Raw genomic sequence first — 26,028 nt, 5'->3', positions numbered from 1 at the left:
TGGTTGTCTGGATCAGAAATTTCAGTTAAATATATCATATAGCAGACAAACACAGTAATATTTGAGAAGTGAAATGAAGTTTCTAGTATTTACAGAAAATGTGCAATAATTATTTAAACAAATTTAGGCAAATGCATAAATTTGGGCGTCCTTGTAATTTTATTGATTTGAATATTTAGCACAAATTATTGGAACACAAAATTGGTTTGGTAAGCTCACTGACCCTTGACCTCCTTACACAGGTGAATCCAATCATGAGAAAGAGTATTTAAGGTGGCCATTTACAAATGTTTCCCCTCTTTGCATCTCTTCTAATGAGTGGCAACATGGGAGCCTCTAAACAACTCTCAAATGACCTGAAAACAAAGACTGTTCAACATCATGGTTTAGGGGAAAGATACAAAAAGCTATCTCAGAGATTTCAGCTGTCAGTTTCCACTGTGAGGAACATAGTGAGGAAATGGAAGACCACAGACACAGTACTAGTTAAGGCCTGAAGTGGCAGGCCAAGAAAAATCTCAGATAAGCTGAAGCAAAGGATGGTGAGAACAGTCATAGTCAACACACACACACCTGCTCCAAAGACCTACAACATGATCTTGCTGCAGATAGTGTCTCTGTGCATCGTTCAACTATACAGCGCACTTTGCACAAGGAGATGCTGTATGATGCTGTAATGCAGAGGAAGCCTTTTCTGCGTACACACCATAGAGTCACTTGAGGTATACTAAAGCACATTTAGACAAGCCAGCTTCATTTTGGAATAAGGTGCTGTGGACTGATGAAACTAAAATTGAGCAATTTGGACATAATGCTGTTCATCGACTTCAGCTCAGCATTCAATACAATCATCCCCCAGCAGCTAATCCTCAAATTAGTCCAGCTGGGACTCAACACCTCCCTGTGCAACTGGCTGCTGGACTTTCTGACAGGGAGACCACAGGCAGTTCGGGTTGCAGCAACACCTCAAGCACCATCACGCTGAACACAGGAGCCCCCCAAGGATGTGTGCTGAGCCCCCTCTTCTCTCTGCTGACGCATGACTGCACACCTGCATCCAGTTCCAACCTCTTCATCAAGTTTGCAGACGACACGACTGTGGTGGGTCTCATCAACAACAACGAGACAAGCTACAGGAGTGAGGTGAGCCGCCTGGCCATGTGGTGCACGGACAACAATCTCCACCTGAATGTGGAGAAGACGAAGGAGATTGCCGTGGACTTCAGGAGAGAGCCCACTCAGCATGCTCCACTAACCATCAATGGTGCTGAAGTGGAGCGGGTGAGCAGCACAAAGTTCCTGGGTGTACACATCTCCCAAGACCTGTCTTGGTACATCAACACCACATCTCTGGCCAAAAAAGCCTAACAGCGACTCTACTTTCTGTGGAAACTGAGGAAAGCAAGAGCCCCGACCCCCATCATGTACTCCTTCTACAGGGGTACCATCGAGAGCATCCTGACCAGCAGCATCACTGTGTGGCACGGTGCCTGCGCCGTATCCTGCCGCAAGACCCTGCAGCGCACTGTGAAAGCAGCTGGGAAGATCATTGGTGTCCCTCTCCCCTCTCTGCTGGACATCTACCACACCCGCCTCACCTGCAAAGCAACCAGGATCGCAGGTGACCCCACCCACCCAACTCAGTCTTTTCAGCCTGCTCCTATTGGGAGAAGACTGCAGAGTCTCTGGGCCAAAACCAGCAGGCTCAAAGACAGTTTCTTTCACCAGGCAGTCAGGATGCTCAACTCCCTCCCTGCTCTGCCCCCCCCCACCCCACCCCATGACCCCCCCACCACCGATTCTGCCCGCCCACGCACTCACCAACCCCAGGTCTGCACACCTCACTTCAGCCTCCCACACTGCACTATTGCATCCACATCAGGACCACCTGTACTGATACTAGTACATTAGTATCTAGTCATTCATTGCACTATTGTATTTAATGCTATAATGCTATACTGTCTACATCAGCATACTGCCACCTGCACCACTGGATTATACTGTATTATACTGTTATCCATTGCACGATTGTATTTAATGTTATACTGTCTACATTAGTACACTGCCATTTGCACTACAGCATCACACTGTTTATACTGTTTTATATTGTTATTTTTATTTTGTAAATCAGAAGTATTTAAGGTAATTTTTTTTTTATTTAGCTTAATAGCAGTTTTCATTCTTACTCTGCACTGTGGGTCTGAGAGGACTGAAATTTCATCTGTGCTGTATGTCGAGCATGTACAGCATATTTGACAATAAAGCCGGGGGGCGGTAACAAGGGGCGGTATGCATGGCTGAACACAGCATTTCAAGAAAAACACTTGCTACCTATAGTAAAATTTGGAGGTGGTTCTATTATACTGTGTGGATGTGTGGCCAGTGCAGGTACTGGAAATCTTGTTAAAGTTGAGGGTCATATGGATTCCAGTCAATATCAGCAGATTCTTGAGAACAATGTTCATGATTCGGTGACAAAGTTGAAGTTGTTTGATTTTTCAACAAGACAACGGCCCTAAACACTGCTCAAAATGTACTAAGGCATTCATGCAGAGGAACAAGTACAACGTTCTGGAATGGCCATCTCAGTCCCCAAACCTGAATATTACTGAAAATCTGTGGTGTGATTTTAAGCGGGCTGTCCATGCTCAGAAACCAACAAACCTGAGATGTTTTGTAAAGAAGAATGTTCCAAAATACCTTCAACTAGAATCCAGACTCTCATTGGAAGCTATAGGAAGCATTTAGAGGCTGTTATTTCTGCAAAAGGAGGATCTACTAAATATTGATGTATTTTTTCTGTTGAGGTGCCCAAATTTATGCACCTGCCTAATTTTGTTAAAATAATTATTGCACACTTCTGTAAATCCTATAAACTTCATTTCACTTCTCTAATATCAGTGTCTTTGTCTGCCGTATATGTTTAACTGAAATTGCTGATCTGAACAACCAATGATTTATAAAGGAAAATCATGGAAATCATCAGAGGGGCCCAAACTTTTACATACAACTGTATCTTAGACTATAAGCATGCATTACTGACTAGAAAGTGGACCTATTACTCTGATATGATCAACAAAAACAAGCATAACTCAAAGTTCTTGTTCAACACAGTGGCAACACCTATTCATGGACAACCACCTGTAGTTCGATCTCCTTTTACAGCAAGAAGAAAGTAGAAGACATTAGGTTAAACATATCCCAGCATGCCTTAACCCAGCCACTACACCCTGCTATTGAGGTGGGCGCCACTACTGAGGTATTACCTAGATTTACAGAATTTGAGAGTATCTCTCTAGGCATGCTGACAAAACTTGTAATGTCAACAAAAAGCACAACCTGCCTATTTGATCCAATACCAACAAAACTGTTTAAGGACCTGTGGCCCACTCTTGGGCCTTTAAGTGGATCCTCCACACTGATTGGGGGGGGGGGGGGGGGCGCATTAAGGTCACAGGGTTTGTCATGCGATTCTGGGTTCTTCAGGATTTTGTGGAAAGGTGGATCCTGGCAGATTGTCCTTCAAACTCACATTGGTTTTAATTAAAGGTCGAATGAAGGAGAAAAAGCATGGAAGGATGAAGACCGTCATGACACATGGACCAGGTGACGTCTTCCAAACAGAGGAGGAGGAAAGAACACCACCAACAGCCTTTCTGTAGGACTTTCCCATCTGGCAGCTGCTCAAAGCACTTTGCAATGATGCCTCACATTGACTTCCCAAACCAAGGCCGGCAGATGTTTACAGGTGGGTGGACTGAGACAATGCAGATTAAATGTGAGCAGGACACGAACCCAGGCCTGCATATTGGCAGACCAGATCTTTATCCACTGAGCTCCACAACACCAGGAGAACAGCATCACCTCCTGCCTGCAGTACTTCTGATGGTCCAGATCTCTGCAGCTTTACCAACCCTCAGCCATATCCACACTTCAGAACTGTCACATTTTTGTGGATTAGAGGTGCAAGATCCTGACAGGAGGCTCAGACACCTGCTAAAAGTAGCCGTCCCAGTGGGATATCACTCATCAGGAATGAAGTGCAGGTTTGGAGGAAGGCAGTCGTTAGAGTTCTCTGTAAGCAGGCCAAAGGGCATGAGATCACAGAGGACTTTTCCCCCCTAAAATGGCTCTGTGTTGATGTGGAAATAAATTTGCAGACTTGGGAAAATCCAGGTGCCTGTGTGAATGGTGTCATGGCAGATTGTCTCAGGCTCAACACGATCAGTGAATCAGTGGTCTAACTCACAACAGCAACACCATACAGACAGAAGCTTCATATCTAACTAGTTCAATAATTTCAGCAATTTCTCAACAATTTGTAACTGGTTCCTTCCTCTTGCTTGCCTCTACTGGTGGTTGGCTCTCACTGCGGTATTGTATCACTTCCTGTTCCGGAGCACAGCGGTGTTTTTCTGTATCTGTTAGCTGTTTAATCTGCGCAGTTAGATTGATCTAGTTATCTAGATTACGATTTGTTTCCCAGTGTAATCTTTACGTGCCTTAACTAAAGCACTCCTTCTGCTGAATCACCTCTAAATTATTTACACATTATTCACTTTGCGTGTTTTTAGGAATCCGCAAGGTTAGCGTAGCTACTAGCTCTTAGCCGATTTAGCATGGCGGCTTCTCCTGTCTCTCCCGCACTTTTCTGCTCTGGGTGTGAAATGTTTAGTTATTCCTCTGCCTCCTTTAGCAGTAACGGTACTTGTAATAAGTGTAGCTTATTCGTAGCTTTGGAGGCCAGGCTGGGCGAATTGGAGACTCGGCTCCGCACCGTGGAAAATTCTACAGGTAGCCAGGCCCCTGTAGTCGGTGCGGACCAAGGTAGCTTAGCCGCCGTTAGTTCCCCCCTGGCAGATCCCGAGCTGCCGGGAAAGCAGGCCGACTGGGTGACTGTGAGGAGGAAGCATAGCCCTAAACAGAAGCCCCGTGTACACCGCCAACCCGTTCACATCTCTAACCGTTTTTCCCCACTCGACGACACACCCGCCGAGGATCAAACTCTGGTTATTGGCGACTCTGTTTTGAGAAATGTGAAGTTAGCGACACCAGCAACCATAGTCAATTGTCTTCCAGGGGCCAGAGCAGGCGACACTGAAGGAAATTTGAAACTGCTGGCTAAGGCTAAGCGTAAATTTGGTAAGATTGTAATTCACGTCGGCAGTAATGACACCCGGTTACGCCAATCGGAGGTCACTAAAATTAACATTAAATTGGTGTGTAACTTTGCAAAAACAATGTCGGACTCTGTAGTTTTCTCTGGGCCCCTCCCCAATCGGACCGGGAGTGACATGTTTAGCCGCATGTTCTCCTTGAATTGCTGGCTGTCTGAGTGGTGTCCAAAAAATGAGGTGGGCTTCATAGATAATTGGCAAAGCTTCTGGGGAAAACCTGGTCTTGTTAGGAGAGACGGCATCCATCCCACTTTGGATGGAGCAGCTCTCATTTCTAGAAATCTGGCCAATTTTCTTAAATCCTCCAAACCGTGACTATCCAGGGTTGGGACCAGGAAGCAGAGTTGTAGTCTTACACACCTCTCTGCAGCTTCTCTCCCCCTGCCATCCCCTCATTACCCCATCCCCGTAGAGACGGTGCCTGCTCCCAGACCACCAATAACCAGCAAAAATCTATTTAAGCATAAAAATTCAAAAAGAAAAAATAATATAGCACCTTCAACTGCACCACAGACTAAAACAGTTAAATGTGGTCTATTAAACATTAGGTCTCTCTCTTCTAAGTCCCTGTTGGTAAATGATATAATAATTGATCAACATATTGATTTATTCTGCCTAACAGAAACCTGGTTACAGCAGGATGAATATGTTAGTTTAAATGAGTCAACACCCCCGAGTCACACTAACTGTCAGAATGCTCGTAGCACGGGCCGAGGAGGAGGATTAGCAGCAATCTTCCATTCCAGCTTATTAATTAATCAAAAACCCAGACAGAGCTTTAATTCATTTGAAAGCTTGTCTCTTAGTCTTGTCCATCCAAATTGGAAGTCCCAAAAACCAGTTTTATTTGTTATTATCTATCGTCCACCTGGTCGTTACTGTGAGTTTCTCTGTGAATTTTCAGACCTTTTGTCTGACTTAGTGCTTAGCTCAGATAAGATAATTATAGTGGGCGATTTTAACATCCACACAGATGCTGAGAATGACAGCCTCAACACTGCATTTAATCTATTATTAGACTCTATTGGCTTTGCTCAAAAAGTAAATGAGTCCACCCACCACTTTAATCATATCTTAGATCTTGTTCTGACTTATGGTATGGAAATAGAAGACTTAACAGTATTCCCTGAAAACTCCCTTCTGTCTGATCATTTCTTAATAACATTTACATTTACTCTGATGGACTACCCAGCAGTGGGGAATAAGTTTCATTACACTAGACGTCTTTCAGAAAGCACTGTAACTAGGTTTAAGGATATGATTCCTTCTTTATGTTCTCTAATGCCATATACCAACACAGTGCAGAGTAGCTACCTAAACTCTGTAAGGGAGATAGAGTATCTCGTCAATAGTTTTACATCCTCATTGAAGACAACTTTGGATGCTGTAGCTCCTCTGAAAAAGAGAGCTTTAAATCAGAAGTGTCTGACTCCGTGGTATAACTCACAAACTCGTAGCTTAAAGCAGATAACCCGTAAGACGGAGAGGAAATGGCGTCTCACTAATTTAGAAGATCTTCACTTAGCCTGGAAAAAGAGTCTGTTGCTCTATAAAAAAAGCCCTCCGTAAAGCTAGGACATCTTTCTACTCATCACTAATTGAAGAAAATAAGAACAACCCCAGGTTTCTTTTCAGCACTGTAGCCAGGCTGACAGAGTCAGAGCTCTATTGAGCTGAGTATTCCATTAACTTTAACTAGTAATGACTTCATGACTTTCTTTGCTAACAAAATTTTAACTATTAGAGAAAAAATTACTCATAACCATCCCAAAGACATATCATTATCTTTGGCTGCTTTCAGTGATGCCGGTATTTGGTTAGACTCTTTCTCTCCGATTGTTCTGTCTGAGTTATTTTCATTAGTTACTTCATCCAAACCATCAACATGTTTATTAGACCCCATTCCTACCAGGCTGCTCAAGGAAGCCCTACCATTATTTAATGCTTCGATCTTAAATATGATCAATCTATCTTTGTTAGTTGGCTATGTACCACAGGCTTTTAAGGTGGCAGTAATTAAACCATTACTTAAAAAGCCATCACTTGACCCAGCTATCTTAGCTAATTATAGGCCAATCTCCAACCTTCCTTTTCTCTCAAAAATTCTTGAAAGGGTAGTTGTAAAACAGCTAACTGATCATCTGCAGAGGAATGGTCTATTTGAAGTGTTTCAGTCAGGTTTTAGAATTCATCATAGTACAGAAACAGCATTAGTGAAGGTTACAAATGATCTTCTTATGGCCTCGGACAGTGGACTCATCTCTGTGCTTGTTCTGTTAGACCTCAGTGCTGCTTTTGATACTGTTGACCATAAAATTTTATTACAGAGATTAGAGCATGCCATAGGTATTAAAGGCACTGCGCTGCGGTGGTTTGAATCATATTTGTCTAATAGATTACAATTTGTTCATGTAAATGGGGAATCTTCTTCACAGACTAAAGTTAATTATGGAGTTCCACAAGGTTCTGTGCTAGGACCAATTTTATTCACTTTATACATGCTTCCCTTAGGCAGTATTATTAGACGGTATTGCTTAAATTTTCATTGTTACGCAGATGATACCCAGCTTTATCTATCCATGAAGCCAGAGGACACACACCAATTAGCTAAACTGCAGGATTGTCTTACAGACATAAAGACATGGATGACCTCTAATTTCCTGCTTTTAAACTCAGATAAAACTGAAGTTATTGTACTTGGCCCCACAAATCTTAGAAACATGGTGTCTAACCAGATCCTTACTCTGGATGGCATTACCCTGACCTCTAGTAATACTGTGAGAAATCTTGGAGTCATTTTTGATCAGGATATGTCATTCAAAGCGCATATTAAACAAATATGTAGGACTGCTTTTTTGCATTTACGCAATATCTCTAAAATCAGAAAGGTCTTGTCTCAGAGTGATGCTGAAAAACTAATTCATGCATTTATTTCCTCTAGGCTGGACTATTGTAATTCAATATTATCAGGTTGTCCTAAAAGTTCCCTAAAAAGCCTTCAGTTAATTCAAAATGCTGCAGCTAGAGTACTGAAGGGGACTAGAAGGAGAGAGCATATCTCACCCATATTGGCCTCTCTTCATTGGCTTCCTGTTAATTCTAGAATAGAATTTAAAATTCTTCTTCTTACTTATAAGGTTTTGAATAATCAGGTCCCATCTTATCTTAGGGACCTCGTAGTACCATATCACCCCAATAGAGCGCTTCGCTCTCAGACTGCAGGCTTACTTGTAGTTCCTAGGGTTTGCAAGAGTAGAATGGGAGGCAGAGCCTTCAGCTTTCAGGCTCCTCTCCTGTGGAACCAGCTCCCAATTCAGATCAGGGAGACAGACACCCTCTCTACTTTTAAGATTAGGCTTAAAACTTTCCTTTTTGCTAAAGCTTATAGTTAGGGCTGGATCAGGTGACCCTGAACCATCCCTTAGTTATGCTGCTATAGACGTAGACTGCTGGGGGGTTCCCATGATGCACTGTTTCTTTCTCTTTTTGCTCTGTATGCACCACTCTGCATTTAATCATTAGTGATCGATCTCTGCTCCCCTCCACAGCATGTCTTTTTCCTGGTTCTCTCCCTCAGCCCCAACCAGTCCCAGCAGAAGACTGCCCCTCCCTGAGCCTGGTTCTGCTGGAGGTTTCTTCCTGTTAAAAGGGAGTTTTTCCTTCCCACTGTAGCCAAGTGCTTGCTCACAGGGGGTCGTTTTGACCGTTGGGGTTTTACATAATTATTGTATGGCCTTGCCTTACAATATAAAGCGCCTTGGGGCAACTGTTTGTTGTGATTTGGCGCTATATAAAAAAAATTGATTGAATTGAATTGAACCTTCACGTTAAATCCATAAACTTCCCGACCTGACTGACAGAACCAACCTGATGTGAGCTTGTTTGGAGATCTTGGATGCCCGTGTCAGACTCCTGAGGTCCAGCCTCTTCCTCATGGAACTGGTCATCTGTGGGTCCAATCGCCACACAAACACACAACTGCAGGATGACAAAACCATGTGCCAGAAACCAGAGTTTACTTACAGCTCCACCAGGTGTGCCCAACCCACCCACCTACACCCAGGTGACTGTGTTACAGACCTGTCTCCTGACACGGTGACAAGGTGCACGCAGTCAGGACTGAACTTCATACAGGTGACCAGCTCTGAAACACAGCAAAGGCCATCAAACATGGGACGAATGGTTCACCTGTGGACTAAACCACAAACATTCAGAACCTCAACGACTACTCACCTGAGTGTCCAAACAGGGTGGAGACGCACTCTCCTGTCTCATAGTCAAAGATGGTGATGTTCTTATCAGAGCAGCTGGTGGCAAGAAACATCCCTGATGGGTCCATTTGAACCTAAAACACCACATGAACACGGGATCAGATTACAGCCAGGTCACCGCGGATCCACTAGCCACCGGTCTGATTACAGCCAGGTCACCACAGAGCGGCTGACCACAAGTCAGATTACAGCCAGGTCACCGCGGAGCCACTGACCACAGGTCAGATTACAGCCAGGTCACCGCAGAGCCACTATCCACAGGTCTGATTATAGCCAGGTCATCGCGGAGCCACTAGCCACCGGTCTGATTACAGCCAGGTCACCGCGGAGCTACTATCCACCGGTCTGATTACAGCCAGGTCACCGCAGAGCCACTGACCACAGGTCAGATTACAGCCAGGTCACCGCAGAGCCACTGACCACCAGTCAGATTATAGCCAGGTCACCGCGGAGCCACTAGCCACCGGTTTGATTACAGCCAGGTCACCGCGGAGCGGCTGACCACAAGTCAGATTACAGCCAGGTCACCGCGGAGCCACTAACCACAGGTCACCGCGGAGCCACTGACCACAAGTTAGACTACAGCCAGGTCACCGCAGAGCCACTAACCACAGGTCAGATTACAGCCAGGTCATCGCGGAGCCACTAACCACAGGTCAGATTACAGCCAGGTCACCGCAGAGCCACTGACCACAAGTTAGACTACAGCCAGGTCACCGCAGAGCCACTAACCACAGGTCCAATTACAGCCAAGTCACCGTGGAGCCACTAACCACAGGTCAGATTACAGCCAGGTCACCGCGGAGCCACTGACCACAAGTCAGATTACAGCCAGGTCACCGCAGAGCCACTAACCACAGGTCAGACTACAGCCAGGTCACCGCGGAGCAGCTGACCACAAGTCAGATTACAGCCAGGTCACTGCGGAGCCACTAGCCACAGGTCAGGTTACAGCCAGGTCACCATAGAGCAGCTGACTATAGGTTAGAATCAATCACGGTACCATCTGACAGGAAGCTGACAGAAGCTTTAAAAAAACATCACAAAGCAAAAAGCAAACAGCTGATATGTTGCTGGCCACACCCCCTTACCATTCAGAGAAGGCGTGTGGGCGTGTCAAACAGTGCAGGGACCAGATAAGTAGCACACAGATTCAACACGCGTCCAGATACAAGTGTGTCACACAGGTTACAGAAGACGCGCAAATTCCAAGAAGGAAACCGTCAGGTTTCTATGTAACATCAAATTTTTCTCTCGTCAGAGAGGGGATGGCTATTTATCTGTCCTATAGACTCTGTGGACGTGCCTCACGCAGTACACCGACCTGATGACATCAAAGCGCTCATGTGACTTTTTGGGTTTCGCGTCCAGTGTTGAGCAATTGTTCGAGGCATTTTTGTATATTTCGCGTCCCGCGTTGAGCGCTCGTTCCCGGGGCGTTTTTTTTCATTTATTTTGCGTCCCGTGTTGAGCGCTCGTTAAGTATAGTAATTATAAGAGACCTTGGTCAAGATACTGGAAAGGGACACAAAGAAAAGAGGACTTATTGTCGCAATGGGGGGCCCCCTAACCCTAACGGGGAGTAGAGGCTATCCCTCAACTTTGGATCAGGTTGGCAAATGGACCACAAGGTTGGAAGTAAGGAAAGGAGCATTTCATTTTCTTTTACTATTATTATTCCTAATGTTTGAGGTGGTTCTGTGGGAAGTACTCGTACTTCTGTTTTGTTTTACATTGCACTTACAGTCGACTCTTGAAGGGAAATGTGTTAATGTTATTTTAAATACCCATGTCAGGAGAACCATTAGAAATTGTTTCTTTTAATGTTAATGGGGTTTTAAATCCCATAAAGAGAAGTAAAATTCTGTCAAAGTTAAAAAAGGAGAAGATTCAGATCGCTCTCCTCCAAGAAACTCATCTGAGCAAACTTGAACATGAAAAACTGAGGAGAAAGGACTAAGTATGTATTTTCCTCCTCGTTTAAACAAGGTGATAAGAGGAGTGGCTATTCTAATTTCGAGTACAATAAATTATGAGCATATCTCAGAATTAAAGGATGATGAGGGCAGGTTTATTAAGATAACAGGGAGAATAGAGGGAATTGAAATAACCATTATAAATGTACAAGTCGTATACATCCCCCCAGGAAGTGATTGGCCAATTTACAAACGGATCTTTGACCTCATGGTGAACTCCCAGGGCATAGTAAATTGCGGGGGAGACTTTAATATTAGATTGAACCCAGAACTAGACACATCAGGGGTGTCTCTCAAAGCAAATTCATTAACTAAAAAGTGGGGCCAATGATGCAAGAGTTGGGCATCCTGGATGTTTGGAGGGACTTGCACCCGAAGAGTAGAGGCTACACACATTACTCGTCTTCACACACCATTTATTCAAGACTAGACTACTTTTTTATGCTGGATGCTGACAGATTTAGAGTAAGAGATTCTAGTATAAAGCCAATTGACCTCTCGGATCACAGCCCAATCTCACTTACTACTTTCTTAGAGAAGAAGGCCCGGAAAGGATCCCGGAAATTGAACGCCAATAGTTTGAATGATTCTAAAATTAAAGAGAAATTAAAAGAAGAAATTAAAGAGTATTTGGAACTAAATGATACTGGAGAAGTGCCACAGACAATCTTATGGGACACGCTGAAAGCAGTACTGAGAAGCTAACTTATTTCAATAACATCTCATCTGAAGAAATTAAAGGGGGAAAAATTAGTAGACTTACAGGGGAAACTAAAACAGCTACAAAAAGCAGATAGTAGCAGAGCAAATTCCAATGTGAAAAAGGAAATAAAAAAAAAATACAAGGTGAAATTGATGAGGTTTACACCTAGGAAACTCAGAAGAAATAATTTTTTTGAAGCAAAAATATAATGAAATGGGGGGAAATTAGCAAAACTACTAGCATATAAACTACGTAAACAAAGAATGGAAAATACCTTTTACAAAATAAAGAATCCCCAGAACAGGACTATTGAAACTAAACTTGAGAAAATTCAGGAGAGCTTTGAAGTATTTTATCATACCCTATACTCAGAATCTCAAGTTCCAAAGGAGACACAGATTGAATGTTTAAAATCTCTAGACCTACCAAAACTCACAAATACTCAAAATGAGACATTATTACGATCAATAACAATTAAAGAACTGAACATGGCCATATCTAGATTAAAGACAGGGAAATCCCCAGGATCAGACGGTTACACTGCAGAGTGGTATAAAGCTATGAAACGAGAACTATCCCCTCTTTTATTAAAGGCATTTAATTGGGTTATAGAAACAGGAGAAATTCCTCCATCCTGGAGAGATGCGGTCATTTCAGTCATCCCAAAGGAGGGTAGGGATAAACAGGAGTGTGGTAACTACAGACCTATTAGTGTCTTAAATCTGGATTACAAACTATTTACATCTATCATGGCACAAAGACTAGAATATATTTTACCAGATTTGATCAATTTAGACCAAACAGGCACTCTGGACAATATTAGGAGGACACTACATGTAATAGGACACTTGACTAAGACAAAGACTAAGGCTTTAACAAGAGGGCTAGATGCCAAAAAGACTCTGTTAGATGGACTTTTCTATATGAAGTACTAGCAAGATTTGGATTTGAAGACAATTTTGTAATGATAATAAAAAACTTATATAATAAACCAAGGGCCCGAATTAAGATAAATAGAGATCTCTCTGACTCATTTGTCTTGGAGAGAGGTATGAGGCAGGGATGCCCAATTTCCCCTCTTCTTTTTGTTCTCTTTATAGAGGCTCTGGGCCAATTAATAAGACAGAGTGACGTGATTAAAGGAATTTCAGTGGCGGGAGAAGAGCAAAAAGTGGAAATGTTTGCAGATGACGCCTGAAAATTCATTTCCTGAATTGATGGCCGTACTATCTAATTTTGGGAATTTGTCAGGCTACAGATTAAACGTGTCGAAAACGCGTTTAATTATGGACCACTATCTTCAGCAATAAAAACAGACTTGCATAGATGGAATTTGATCCCTTTTCTAAACTTGAAACCAAGGATAAATGCAGTAAAAATGAATATATTGCCACGTCTATTGTACGTTTTTAAGACCTTGCTGGTTGATGTGGATGATACACAATTCAGGGAATGGGATAAATGGATCTCCCATTTCATTTGGCAGGGAAGGAAACCGAGAATTCGCTTTACGGTCCTACAACTATATAAGCAGAAGGGGGGTGGGAGGGGAGCATCACTCCCAAATTTAAGGTTTTATTACTATGCCTCACAATTAATTCCTATGTTACATTGGTGCAATAAGGATTATGAGGCCAAATGGAAAACAATAGAAACGAGCATAACATCAAATTTCCCCCTGCATGCTGCAATTGCAGACAAGGTCCTAACACATTTTTATTTTTATTTATGGATAAATCACACACTAAAAATATGGCAGAAAGTGGTAAAGACCTGTGAGATCAACAACATGTTAAAAATATTTCAATAGTGTGCCTATGACACAGATTTCCAACCTAATAAAACAGATAAAAGATTTCAATCATGGACAAAGAACAACATTTCTTTCATTCACTCATAAGAACCCTCTGCAAAGGTTTCAGAGTTTAAAATCTAAACACTCACTGGATAAGTCAGATTTTTTCAGGTTCCTCCAGATGCGTGCATATATTATTAAGAATTGTAGGGTTACAAACCTGACACCAGTTGAAATGGACTTTTTCAAGATTTTAAGCCTGTCATACACTACAACTGTAAGTAAAGCTATTTCTTGATTGCATAATGTGTTGCTTCAGGCCAAAAATGGGAGCACTTTACATATAAAGGACAAATGGGAACGTGAAGCTGGAATAAACATAACTACAGAAGACTGGGAGAAAGTATGCCGCTTCAAGTGGTCTTCCACCAACTCCCTGATGTGAAGGGAATACTGTTGGAAAAATGTCATTAGATATTTTAGGTCACCCAACCAGCGCAAATATAAAGTTTCACACCCTGCATGTTGGACACAATGTGGCTGAACAGAAGCAAACAATGATTACATATTCTGGGACTGCCCCAAACTGAAGCAATACTGGGTTGACATTCATAAGGTGTTAACTTCAGTGTTTAAAACTCAAGTGACCGGTGATTTTAAACATTTGTACTTGGGTCTTGTGTCAACAATACAAAGGAGGAGCGATGTGAAACTGTTACACGCACTTTTAGCAGCCAGTATGAAAGCAATTACGAGAAATTGGTTGAACCCGGCACCTCCAAAGTTAGAAAACTGGTTTCAAGCTATATTTGAAATTTATAGAATGGAAAAATTAACATACTCTGAGAATTCAAAAGGACTGTTTCTATGAAATTTTAAACAAATGGATCACTTTCATATCTCCTACCCATGCAGAACTTTCATGACTCATCCAGGAATTTCTCATGTTGATCACCATTTTATTTCCCTTTTCTTAATGAATGTTCCATGACTGAGTGCTTAGTTCGGATACAATGTTCATGTTTGTTACTGTTCTTAATTTGCTTGTTTTACAGTGTGTAAAACCAAAAAAGGACTAACTGTAATTGTAAATGCAGAATACAACTGTGATGTTGCCTTTATCGAACAAAAACATAATAAAAAAAAAAAAGTACAGTTAATAATAAGTTTAAAAACAGCCTATTTTTATGGCACGAGTTCATTTTTGGGTAAAAAAAAATCTATTTATATTGATGGCAAAAGCTATACGTCCAACCGCTGGGCAGATAAATATAATGTCTTACTTTATTCCCCCAACCGTTGGGCAGATAAGTAATACATTGAACGTTACATGCACAACCGTTGGGCAGATAAGTAATACATTGAACGTTACATGCACAACCGTTGGGCAGATAAGTATAATGTCTTATCTTATTCGCCCAACCGTGATCGTGTATTTGACATGTTTTGTGCATCTAAACTACGTTTTTTACACCATTTTTTAAGGCTCTATTGCGGCGTATGTTTGACACATTTAATGGCGCCGTTTTAATGACTGCGAAAACACCGCAATGGATGAAAACAGACAAACTTCATAAGCATTTTGAACAGAAGCCTGTTAACGACGACGAAACAGTTTTTGAACAAAATGCTGCTTGTTGGCTGTAAGATGGTGTTAGTTTGACACTGTTCCCTGGGAGTGATGAGTTTGACACTGTTCCCTGGGAGTGATGAGCCAAACAGAACTGCTTTAGATCACAGCTCCTCCGTGGGGTGCGAACCCTCCCGCAGCCGGCAAGAAAACATCTGTCTTTTTTCCCTCCCGCGTTGAAACCGGAAGTGAACTTACAAGCGCGCTCATTGGGCGGTTGTGGTTGGGCGTATATGCTCGCGTATTTACTTGACTGACCCAATGGTTGGGCGTATAGTCATGTTTGACCACTGGATGGCGCTTGTGTTTCATGTTGTAAAATGAAATGCTGTCTTGAACCCACAAGGAAGAATCTAGAAGCTTCTGAAAGTATGTACGACGCAGCAGTTTTTGTTGAGCTGTGTTTTGTTTAATAGTAAAAGAAATGAACAGAAAATGAAACAAGTCTGGACATTTCCTTTCCAAAAAATAGATGTTGCAGCTCCATCCTCAACAACAGGCAGGTGGTCATACACACGTGAGGCAAGCAGAACGAGGAAATACGAGGAACAGAGCTGGAGAGAAGGCACAAGGCGCATCAGTTTTATTATTATTTATGTTTTAATTGTGACCTGCCAAGGGACTGCAGATGTAAATTAGCTTTAAGCTAATTCTGGTACAATGCATGAAATGGAAACATTTATGTTCTTTAAGAGTAGAATGGGAGGCAGAGCCTTCAGCTTTCAGGCTCCTCTCCTGTGGAACCAGCTCCCAATTCAGATCAGGGAGACAGACACCCTCTCTACTTTTAAGATTAAGCTTAAAACTTTCCTTTTTGCTAAAGCTTATAGTTAGGGCTGGATCAGGTGACCCTGAACCATCCCTTAGTTATGCTGCTATAGACTTAGACTGCTGGGGGGTTCCCATGATGCACTGAGTGTTTCTTTCTCTTTTTGCTCTGTATGCACCACTCTGCATTTAATCATTAGTGATTGATCTCTGCTCCCCTCCACAGCATGTCGTTTTCCTGGTTCTCTCCCTCAGCCCCAACCAGTCCCAGCAGAAGACTGCCCCTCCCTGAGCCTGGTTCTGCTGGAGGTTTCTTCCTGTTAAAAGGGAGTTTTTCCTTCCCACTGTCGCCAAGTGCTTGCTCACAGGGGGTCGTTTTGACTGTTGGGGTTTTTCTGTAATTATTGTATGGCTTTTGCCTTACAATATAAAGCGCCTTGGGGCAACTGTTTGTTGTGATTTGGCGCTATATAAATAAAACTGATTTGATTTGATTTTGGCCCCTTTACAAATAAACAAATAAAGTAAGTAAGTAAAGTAATCTGGCGAGGTCCTGAGGTGTTTGTATTTGGAGTCCCGTGTCACGTACTGGTTCCTGAGGTGTTTTTATGTATTTGGAGTCCCGTGTTGAGTACTTGTTCCCGAGGTGTTTTTATTGATTTGGCGTCCCGTGTTGTATACTCGTCCTTGGGGCGTTTTTATTTATTTGGCGTCCCGTGTTGAGTACTTGTTCCCGAGGTGTTTTTATTGATTTGACATCCCGTGTTGCATACTCGTCCTTGGGGCGTTTTTATTTATTTGGCGTCCCGTGTTGAGTACTTGTTCCCGAGGTGTTTTTATTGATTTGACATCCCGTGTTGCATACTCGTCCTTGGGGCATTTTTATTTATTTGGCGTCCCGTGTTGAGTACCTGTTCCCGAGGTGTTTTTATTGATTTGGCATCCCGTGTTGCATACTCATCCTTGAGCCGTTTTTATTTATTTGGCGTTCCGAGTTGAGTACTTGTTCCCGAGGTGTTTTTATTGATTTGGCATCCCGTGTTGCATACTCGTCCTTGAGCCGTTTTTATTTATTTGGCGTCCCGTGTTGAGTACTTGTTCTCGATGTGTTTTTATTGATTTGGCATCCTGTGTTGCATACTCGTTCCAGAGCTGTTTTCATTTATTTGGTGTCCCGTCTTACATACTCGGCCCTCAGGGTTTTTTATTTATTTTGCGTCCGATGTGGTAATGTGATGCTGGATTAAGTGAGTGTTGGAGCTGATGGAGGATATTCCAGTACCTTCAGCAGAGCTCCTTCTTCAGTAGATGAGCCTTTCAAACACTTCAGCAGCTTCCCGCTCTCCGCGTTGTAGACTCTGCACAGACACAACAGCTCCAGGACCCATTCTATGTTTCAGCATCCAAACACACATGCTGCCTATCACCTGACATTCCGGTCCTGGCAGGCAACAGCCACGTGGTCTCTGCACGCGTCCAGGTCCATGTCGTACAGCATTGTCTTCTCCACCACATGGTGACTCCTGCAAAATGCTAAACCCTCGTCCATCTGTGACAAACCAAACAATCATCATCAACACACAGAAATCAAGGACAAACACAGAGAGAACCGCAGGAAATGGCTTTGAAGAGTCCAGGGTCCAGCGGCTCCAGTATGGCTCAGCTGCGTGGTGTGACCAAAAACTAAAACATGCCAACATCTGAAAGCATTCATTCTTTTTTCTGCTCCTGAAGATCTCTGGTTCACCAGATGGCCACATTAGATACAAGTGAGGACAACAAGCAGCACGGGCGTTCCCAGGATGTGGACAGCATCATGTGTGTTCAACTGAAACAGACTTGAAAAGTAAACAGGTGTTGCTGAAGTCTTTGTTGTCCTCACACTGACCTGTTCGGCAGTGCGGAAGTAGATGCTCTTATCAGCTCCACAGCTCACCATCCGAAGGGTCGGACTCTCACCTGAACACACAAACAGGTCAGAGACAGACATGCAAACGGGTCAGAGACATGAGGCAGGTGGTCTCAAACAGATGTAACTGTCACATCACACGGTGGCGCTGTAGACCCCTTTAAGCATGGCTGCAAGCAACTGAAAATATTTTTGACTGAACAATTTCTGTGAGTTGATGGCCTATGCAAAAAAGTTGCACAGCAGGAGCGCCGCAGGCGCAAGGTCCCTGAGGGGGGGTTCGGGGCCATGTCACCCCCACAGAAAACTTTGGCATAATGGTTCATTCTGAGAGCACTTTGGTCAGTTTTTCTTGGTTTAAAACAGTGGTATTTGACTCTTATACTGGAGCAAAATATGGCTCAAGTCTTGATTTCATTATTACTGTCTTGTATGTTTTGTATGGATTAAGTTTCCACAAATGGACTGACTGTCTGCATGAACTGACTTTAATTCTGCTTTCATTGTTTTCATTCTACATTGATCAATTCTTAGTGTGTCTTCATGAGTGTCTGTGTACACGATATCTATTACTAATGAAAAATCTTTTGCCATGTAAATCATAATGCAAGAGTTAAATCATATAACTTGCAAAAAACTGTAAAAAAATGTAACTTCAAATTAATAATGATAAAATTTTAATGTTAATCAAGTCCGTATATTTTTCACCAAGCCAAGTCAATTTTTATTTACAGCTGAGCATGAAAGAGGCAAACTGAGTCTCTTTTATGTGCTGTGGATTATGTTTTGAAATATCCATAAAACAGTCCCTGATTGACTTAATCTTTTTTTTATTTGGGTGTTAAGCTGATGTAGCAGAGCCAGAGGAATGTCTTGGTACTCTGGGAGAAGGCCTGTTTGCTGTTTTTACAGGCTGTCTGAACATGCAAATGGATTTCTTACATCAGAAAAAAGTCTGAATGTTATTTTCAGAAGATAATGGACTTTTATCTAACAAGCCAGAATCGTGAGAGAACTTTGTGAGGACTTCCACGACACAGGCTGGCGATCACGCGCGATTTGTGCATGAGGATTTCTTTGGGAGAGTGGACTTATTTAATCTTGGAAATTATTCTACAAGTGGGTGAGTGCTCTCCCTTCTAGCTGCCACCTTATCGTGGTGGGGGAGTTTGCGTACCCGGATGATCCTAGGAGCTATGTTGTCGGGGGCTTTGTGCTCCCTGTAGGGTCTCCCAAGGCAAACAGGTCCTAGGTGACGGATCAGACTAAGGGCAGCTCAGAACCTCCATGACCAGTGAAAGATCAAGGACCGAGACGTCGCCCAGTATGGCGGAGCCGGGTTCCACCCTGGAGCCAGGCCTGGGGTTGGGGCTCTCGCGCGAGCGCCTGGTGGTCAGGCCTTAGCCCATGGGGCCCGGCCGGGCTCAGCCCGAAGGAGCAACGTGGGCCCGCCCTCCTGTGGGTTCACCACCTGCAGAGGGAGCCATGGGGGTCGGGTGCAGAGAGGATTGGGTGGCGGTCGAGGGCGGGTGGCCCGGCGGCCCGGTCCATGCTCACAGCCCCTGGCTGTTGGGACGTGGAATGTCACCTCGCTGGGGGGCAAGGAGCCTGAGCTTGTGCGGGAGGTTGAGAGATACCAACTAGAGATAGTCGGGCTCACCTCCACGCACAGCATGGGCTCTGGTACCCAACTCCTGGAAAGGGGCTGGACACTTCATTTTTCTGGCGTTGCACACGGGGAGATGCGGAGAGCTGGTGTTGCATTGCTTATTGCTCCCCAGCTCAGTTGCCATGTGTTGGAGTTCACTCCGGTGAACGAGAGGGTCGCGTCCCTACGCCTTCGGGTCGGGGACAGGTCTCTCACCGTTGTCTCCACCTACGGGCCGAGCGGCAGTGCAGAGTACCCGACCTTCTTGGAGTGCCTGGGAGGGGTACTAGCTCCGACTGGGGACTCCATTGTTCTCCTGGGGGATTTCAACGCCCACGTGGGCGGCGACAGTGAGAGCTGGAGCGGGCTGATCGGGAAGCACGGCCTCCCCGAGCTGAACCGGAGTGACGTTCAGTTGTTGGACTTCTGTGCTAGTCACAGTTTGTCCATCACAAACACCATGTTCGAGCACAAGGGTGTCCATAAGTGCACGTGGCACCAGGACACCCTGAGCCAGAGGTCGATGATCAACTTTGTAGTTGTATCATCTGACCTTCGGCCACGTGTCTCGGACACTCGAGTAAAGAGAAGGGCAGAGCTGTCGACCGATCACCATCTGATGGTGAGTTGGATCCGCTGGGAGGGGAGGAAGCCGGTCAGACCTGGCAGGCCCAAACGTATCGTGAGGGTCTGCTGGGAACGACTGGCGGAACACTCTGTCAGGGAGGACTTCAACTCCCACCTCCGGGAGAGCTTCTCCCAGATCCCGGGGAGGTTGGAGACATGGAATCCGAGAGGACCATGTTCTCCACCTCCATTGTTGATGCGGCCGCTCGTAGCTGTGGTCACAAGGTCTCTGGTGCCTGTCGCAGCGGCAATCCCCGAACCCGGTGGTGGACACCGGAAGTAAGGGATGCCGTCAAGCTGAAGAAGGAGTCCTACTTATCTTTGTTGGTAGGTGGGACCCCAGAGGCAGCTGACAGGCACCGGCAGGCCAAGCGTGCCGCAGCCCGTGCGGTCGCAGAGGCAAAAACTCGGGTCTGGGAGGAGTTCGGGGAGGCTATGGAGGAGGACTATCGGTCGGCCTCGAAGAGATTCTGGCAAACCGTCCAACGCCTCAGGAGGTGGAAGCAGCTCTCCACCGGCACTGTTTACGGTGCGGGTGGGGAGCTGTTGACCCTGACTGGGGATGTTGTTGGGCGGTGGAAGGAGTACTTCGTGGATCTCCTCAATCCCATCATCACGTCTTCCGAAGAGGAAGCAGAGACTGGGGACCCAGAGGCGGACTCATCCATTATACAGGCAGAAGTCACCGAGGTGGTTAGAAAGCTCCTCGGTGGCAAGGCTCCTGGGATGGATGAAATCCGTCCTGAGTACCTTAAGTCTCTGGATGTTGTGGGACTGTCTTGGCTGACATGCCTCTGCAACATCGCGTGGCGATCGGGGACAGTGCCTCTGGATTGGCAGACCGGGGTGGTGGTCCCTCTGTTAAGGGGGTGTGTTCCAACTATAGGGGGATCACACTCCACAGCCTCACCGGTAAGGTCTATTCCAGAGTACTGGAGAGGAGAATTCGACCGATGGTCGAACCTCGGATTCAGGAGGGGCAGTGTGGTTTTCGTCCTGGTCGCAGCACACTGGACCAGCTCTACACGCTCTATCAGGTGCTCGAGGGTTCATGGGAGTTCGCCCAACCAGTCCACATGTGTTTTGTGGATCTGGAGAAGGCGTTCGACCGTGTCCGTCGGGGCACCCTGTGGGGAGTGCTCCGGGAGTACGGGGTCCGGGGTCCTTTGCTAAGGGCTATCCGGTCCCTGTACGACTGCAGCAGGAGCTTGGTTCGCATTGCCGGTAGTAAGCCAAACCTGTTTCCAGTGCACGTTGGCCTCCGCCAGGACTGCCCTTTATCACCGGTTCTGTTCATTATTTTTATGGACAGAATTTCTAGGTGCAGCCAGGGTGTAGAGGGGGTCTGGTTTGGGAACCACATGATCTCGTCTCTGCTGTTTTTGGACGATGTGGTTCTGTTGGCTTTGTCAAATCAGGACCTTCAGTGTGCACTGGGGCGGTTTGCAGCCGAGTGAGGCGTAAGGGATGAAAATCACCACCTCCAAATCCGAGGCCAAGGTTCTCGACCGGAAAAAGGTGCTTTGCCCTCTTCAGGTCGGTGGAGTGTCCTTGCCTCAAGTGAAGGAGTTTAAGTATCTCGGGGTCTTGTTCACGAGTGAGGGATGGATGGAGCGTGAGATCGATAGACGGATCAGTGCAGCGCCTGCAGTGATGCGGTCGCTGTATGGGACCGTCGTGGTGAAGAGAGAGCTGAGTAGGGGGGCAAAGCTCTCGATTTACCGATCGATCTACGTTCCGATCCTCACCTATGGTCATGAGATTTGGCTCATGACCGAAAGAACGAGATCGAGGGTACAAGTGGCCGAGATGAGTTTCCTCTGCAGGGTGGCTGGGCGCTCCCTTAGAGGTCACTCGGGAGGGGCTCGGAGTCAAGCCGCTCCTCCTCCACATCGAAAGGAGTCAGTTGAGGTGGCTCGGGCATGTTTTCCGGATGCCCCCTGGACGCCTCGCTGGAGAGGTGTTCCGGGCACGTCCCATTAGGAGGAGGACCCGGGGAAGACCCAGGACACGCTGGAAGGATTACATCTCTCGGCTGGCTTGGGAACGCCTTGGGGTTCCCCCGGAGGAGCTGGGGGAGGTGTGTGTGGATCGGAAGGTCTGGGCGGCTTTGCTTGAGCTGCTGCCCACGCGACCCAACTCCGGATAAAGCGGAAGAAAATGGATGGATGGATGGATGGGTGAGTGCTCTGTTCAGTTTTTTTCTACTTTTGTATTTTGGTCTCCATTGTGGAGCTGGTAGACTATATTTTTATTTTACTTTGAGAGAGTCTGTCTTGTGAGTCTGTTTGGTAAAGGAACAGCATGCACAGTCGCACCGCAAGGTGCACGCGGACCTCTCCACTGTTGTTCTGGCTACCTGGTCACACAGATGTTTTTCTCAGATTTTCCACAGTTATATCGCTGACAACATTTATAATCATGCACAAAGCGAAGCCTCTAACAGAGACTGTTTTAAACAGGCTGCATTCATGAATAATGGCCATGCTGTTTTCACCATGACTGCATCAAAATGAACAGTTCTCACTTAAAAATGAGTAATCATAATGTGACATAACACTTATGTAAACTTTGCAATTAATCTGTGGCTCAGTTCTTAACGTTAACATTACATTCCAGTCAAGCATGCTGGAACATTTTAGGAAACACTCAGAAATGTTATATCAGTGAGATGTGCCCTGTAAAGGACACATCTCATTGATTTGTTACTTCCCAGTTAGCAACACAACAAAGTATTCATGATTGTACAACCCCAATTCCAATAAATTTGGGACGTTGTGTGATATGTAAATAAAAACAGAATACAATGATTTTCAAATCCTCTTCAACCTATATTCAATTGAATACACCACAAAGAAAGATATTTAATGTTCAAACTGATAAACTTTATTGTTTTGTGCAAATATTTGCTCATTTTGAAATGGATGCCTGCAACACGTTTCAAAAAAGCTGGGACAGTGGTATGTTTACCACTGTGTTACATCACCTTTCCTTCTAACAACACTCAATAAGCGTTTGGGAACTGAGGACACTAATTGTGAGTGTCATGACTGGGTATAAAAGGAGCATCCCCAAAAGGCTCAGCCGTTCACAAGCAAAGATGGGGTGAGAAGCATCACTTTGTGAACAACTGAGTGAAAAAAAACAGTCCAACAGTTTAAGAGCAATGTTTCTCAACATTCAATTGCAAGGAATTTAGGGATTCCATCATCTATAATATAGTCCATAATATAATCAGAAGATTCAGAGAATCTGGAGAACTTTCTACACATAAGCAGCAAGGCCAAAAACCAACACTGAATGCCCGTGACCTTCGATCCCTCAGGCGGCACTGCATTAAAAACCAACATCATTGTGTAAAGGATCTTACCACGTGGGCTCAGGAACTATTGTCAGTTAACACAGTTCGTCACTACATCTACAAGTGCAAGTTAAAACTCTACCATGCAAAGTGAAAGCCAAACATCAACAATATCCAGAAACACCGCCGCCTTCTCTGGGCCCGAGCTCATTTGAAATGGACAGACACAAAGTGGAAAAGTGCGCTGTGGTCTGGTGAGTCCACATTTCAAATTGTTTTTGGAAATCATGGACGTCGTGTCCTCTGGACAAAAGAGGAAAAAGACCATCCAGATTGTTACCAGCGCAAAGTTCAAAAGCCAGCATCTGTGATGGTATGGGGGGTGTGTGTTAGTGCCCATGACATGGACAACTTACACATCTGTGATGGTATGGGGGTGTGTTAGTGCACATGGTATGGACAACTTACACATCTGTGATGGCACCATCAATGCTGAAAGGTACATCCAGGTTTTGGAGCAACACATACTGTCATCCAAGCAACATCTTTTTCAGGGACGTCCCTGCTTATTTCAGCAAGACAATGCCAAGCCACATTCTGCACATGTTACAACAGTGTGGCTTCGTAGTAAAAGAGTGCGGGTACTAGACTGGCCTGCCTGCAGTCCAGACCTGTCGCCATTGAAAATGTGTGGCGCATAATGAAGCGCAAAATACGACAACGGAGACCCCGGACTGTTGAACAACTGAAGTCGTATATCAAGCAAGAATGGGAAAGAATTCCACCTACAAAGCTTCAACAATTAGTGTCCTCAGTTCCCAAACCCTTATTGAGTGTTGTTAGAAGGAAAGGTGATGTAACACAGTGGTAAACATACCACTGTCCCAGCTTTTTTGAAACCTGTTGCAGGCATCCATTTCAAAATGAGCAAATATTTGCACAAAACAATAAAGTTTATCAGTTTGAACATTAAATATCTTTTCTTTGTGGTGTATTCAACTGAATATAGGTTGAAGAGGATTTGAAAATCATTGTATTCTGTTTTTATTTACATTTTACACAACGTCCCAACTTCAGTGGAATTGGAGTTTTAAGTCTCTCCACGTACATGTGCTAATAATTAGTGGGTGACGATGTATTTTATTGCTAATTATTCCTCTCACTCTGAGCATTAGAGGGTGCATTTCCGGAAAACATCTTAGTTGGCAATTCTCTGCATTTCTCAGCATGTGACACACATTTTAGTAAATACAGAAACATCCCGATGGCTGACTGACAGTGTGCTACGTCCAATAACGAAGCTTCTGAGCTTTCATTCAAAAGTGGTGGCTCAGATTTACAGGGGATTTACAGACAGGAGACGACACACTTGACCCCGAAACTCGTAACTTTTTCAGAGTCTGCCGGATTTTGGAATCTAATGTGTGATGATGCGCTGTTTGTGTCGCAGCATGCTATTTTAGCTTGCACCTCTCAGCTGTTTGACTGCTGCTATGAACATGGATGTGGAATGTCTACACGACATTGTTTTTTGAAGACTCCCTGAACATGCAGATGTATTTCTTTCACTGGATAAAGTCAGAATATGTTATTTTCAGGAGATAATGGACTTTCTATCTAATGTGCCAGAATCATTAGAGAACTTGAGGAGCTGACAGGGGAACGGCAGTTGCACATTATTCTCCGGCCGATCCGTGCGTGATAGTGGGGTGGTTTGTGCACTTTCCCTTAAATAGATGAAACTTGGCACATGGTTAGAGTAACACAAAACAAAGACTTTTAGCCCAGGGGCCACTGGAAATTGCACCCTGTGTGGCAGCCATCTCAGATTTCAAAATGTGGTTCAGTTTTGTTCAATATCTCCATAACTAGTTGAGACAGAGACAGATGAAATTCCTATATCCACATTATAAGGGTCTAGGAATCCAGTGGTGACATAATCTAAAATCTGTGGCTGCCATCTTGAAATCCAAGATGGCCACCATCCACAAGCTATTTTGCTCAATAGGCTAAAAATAGAGAAGGTCTATTCTCACATTTGACAGATGCGCATATTGCGCACACGTCAGCACATCAAGTTACAGCTGCAACACTGAGCATCCTGCAGCATTGTGCATACAATGACTATGCAAGAGCAGCTGACAAGGATCAACAGTTGTCATTCAAGGAATGGTGTCAAAGAAGAATCAAACAATGTCCACAATCCCAGTATCGGAATCTTTT

At 44.5% G+C, this 26,028-nt stretch overlaps 1 protein-coding gene across 1 annotated transcript in view; it reads right to left on the bottom strand.

Annotated features, from left to right (window-relative positions):
* wdr62 (WD repeat domain 62) overlaps positions 1-26,028 on the bottom strand; it is a 206,245-nt gene that overhangs the window by 112,110 nt on the left and 68,107 nt on the right. The window contains exons 14-19 of the mRNA XM_034168870.1: positions 18,209-18,279; positions 17,748-17,869; positions 17,603-17,678; positions 9,411-9,522; positions 9,258-9,321; positions 9,045-9,155 (exon numbers count right to left, since the gene is read on the bottom strand). Coding sequence (XP_034024761.1) covers positions 9,045-9,155; positions 9,258-9,321; positions 9,411-9,522; positions 17,603-17,678; positions 17,748-17,869; positions 18,209-18,279 — 556 coding nt within the window. The remainder of the gene's footprint in view (positions 1-9,044; positions 9,156-9,257; positions 9,322-9,410; positions 9,523-17,602; positions 17,679-17,747; positions 17,870-18,208; positions 18,280-26,028) is intronic.

The sequence above is a fragment of the Thalassophryne amazonica genome, chromosome 4, assembly GCF_902500255.1.
Source record: "Thalassophryne amazonica chromosome 4, fThaAma1.1, whole genome shotgun sequence".
In the NCBI taxonomy this organism is placed as follows: Eukaryota; Metazoa; Chordata; class Actinopteri; order Batrachoidiformes; family Batrachoididae; genus Thalassophryne; species Thalassophryne amazonica.
Note: the sequence above shows the minus strand (reverse complement) of the source record. Positions and strands in the feature narration are given on the sequence as shown.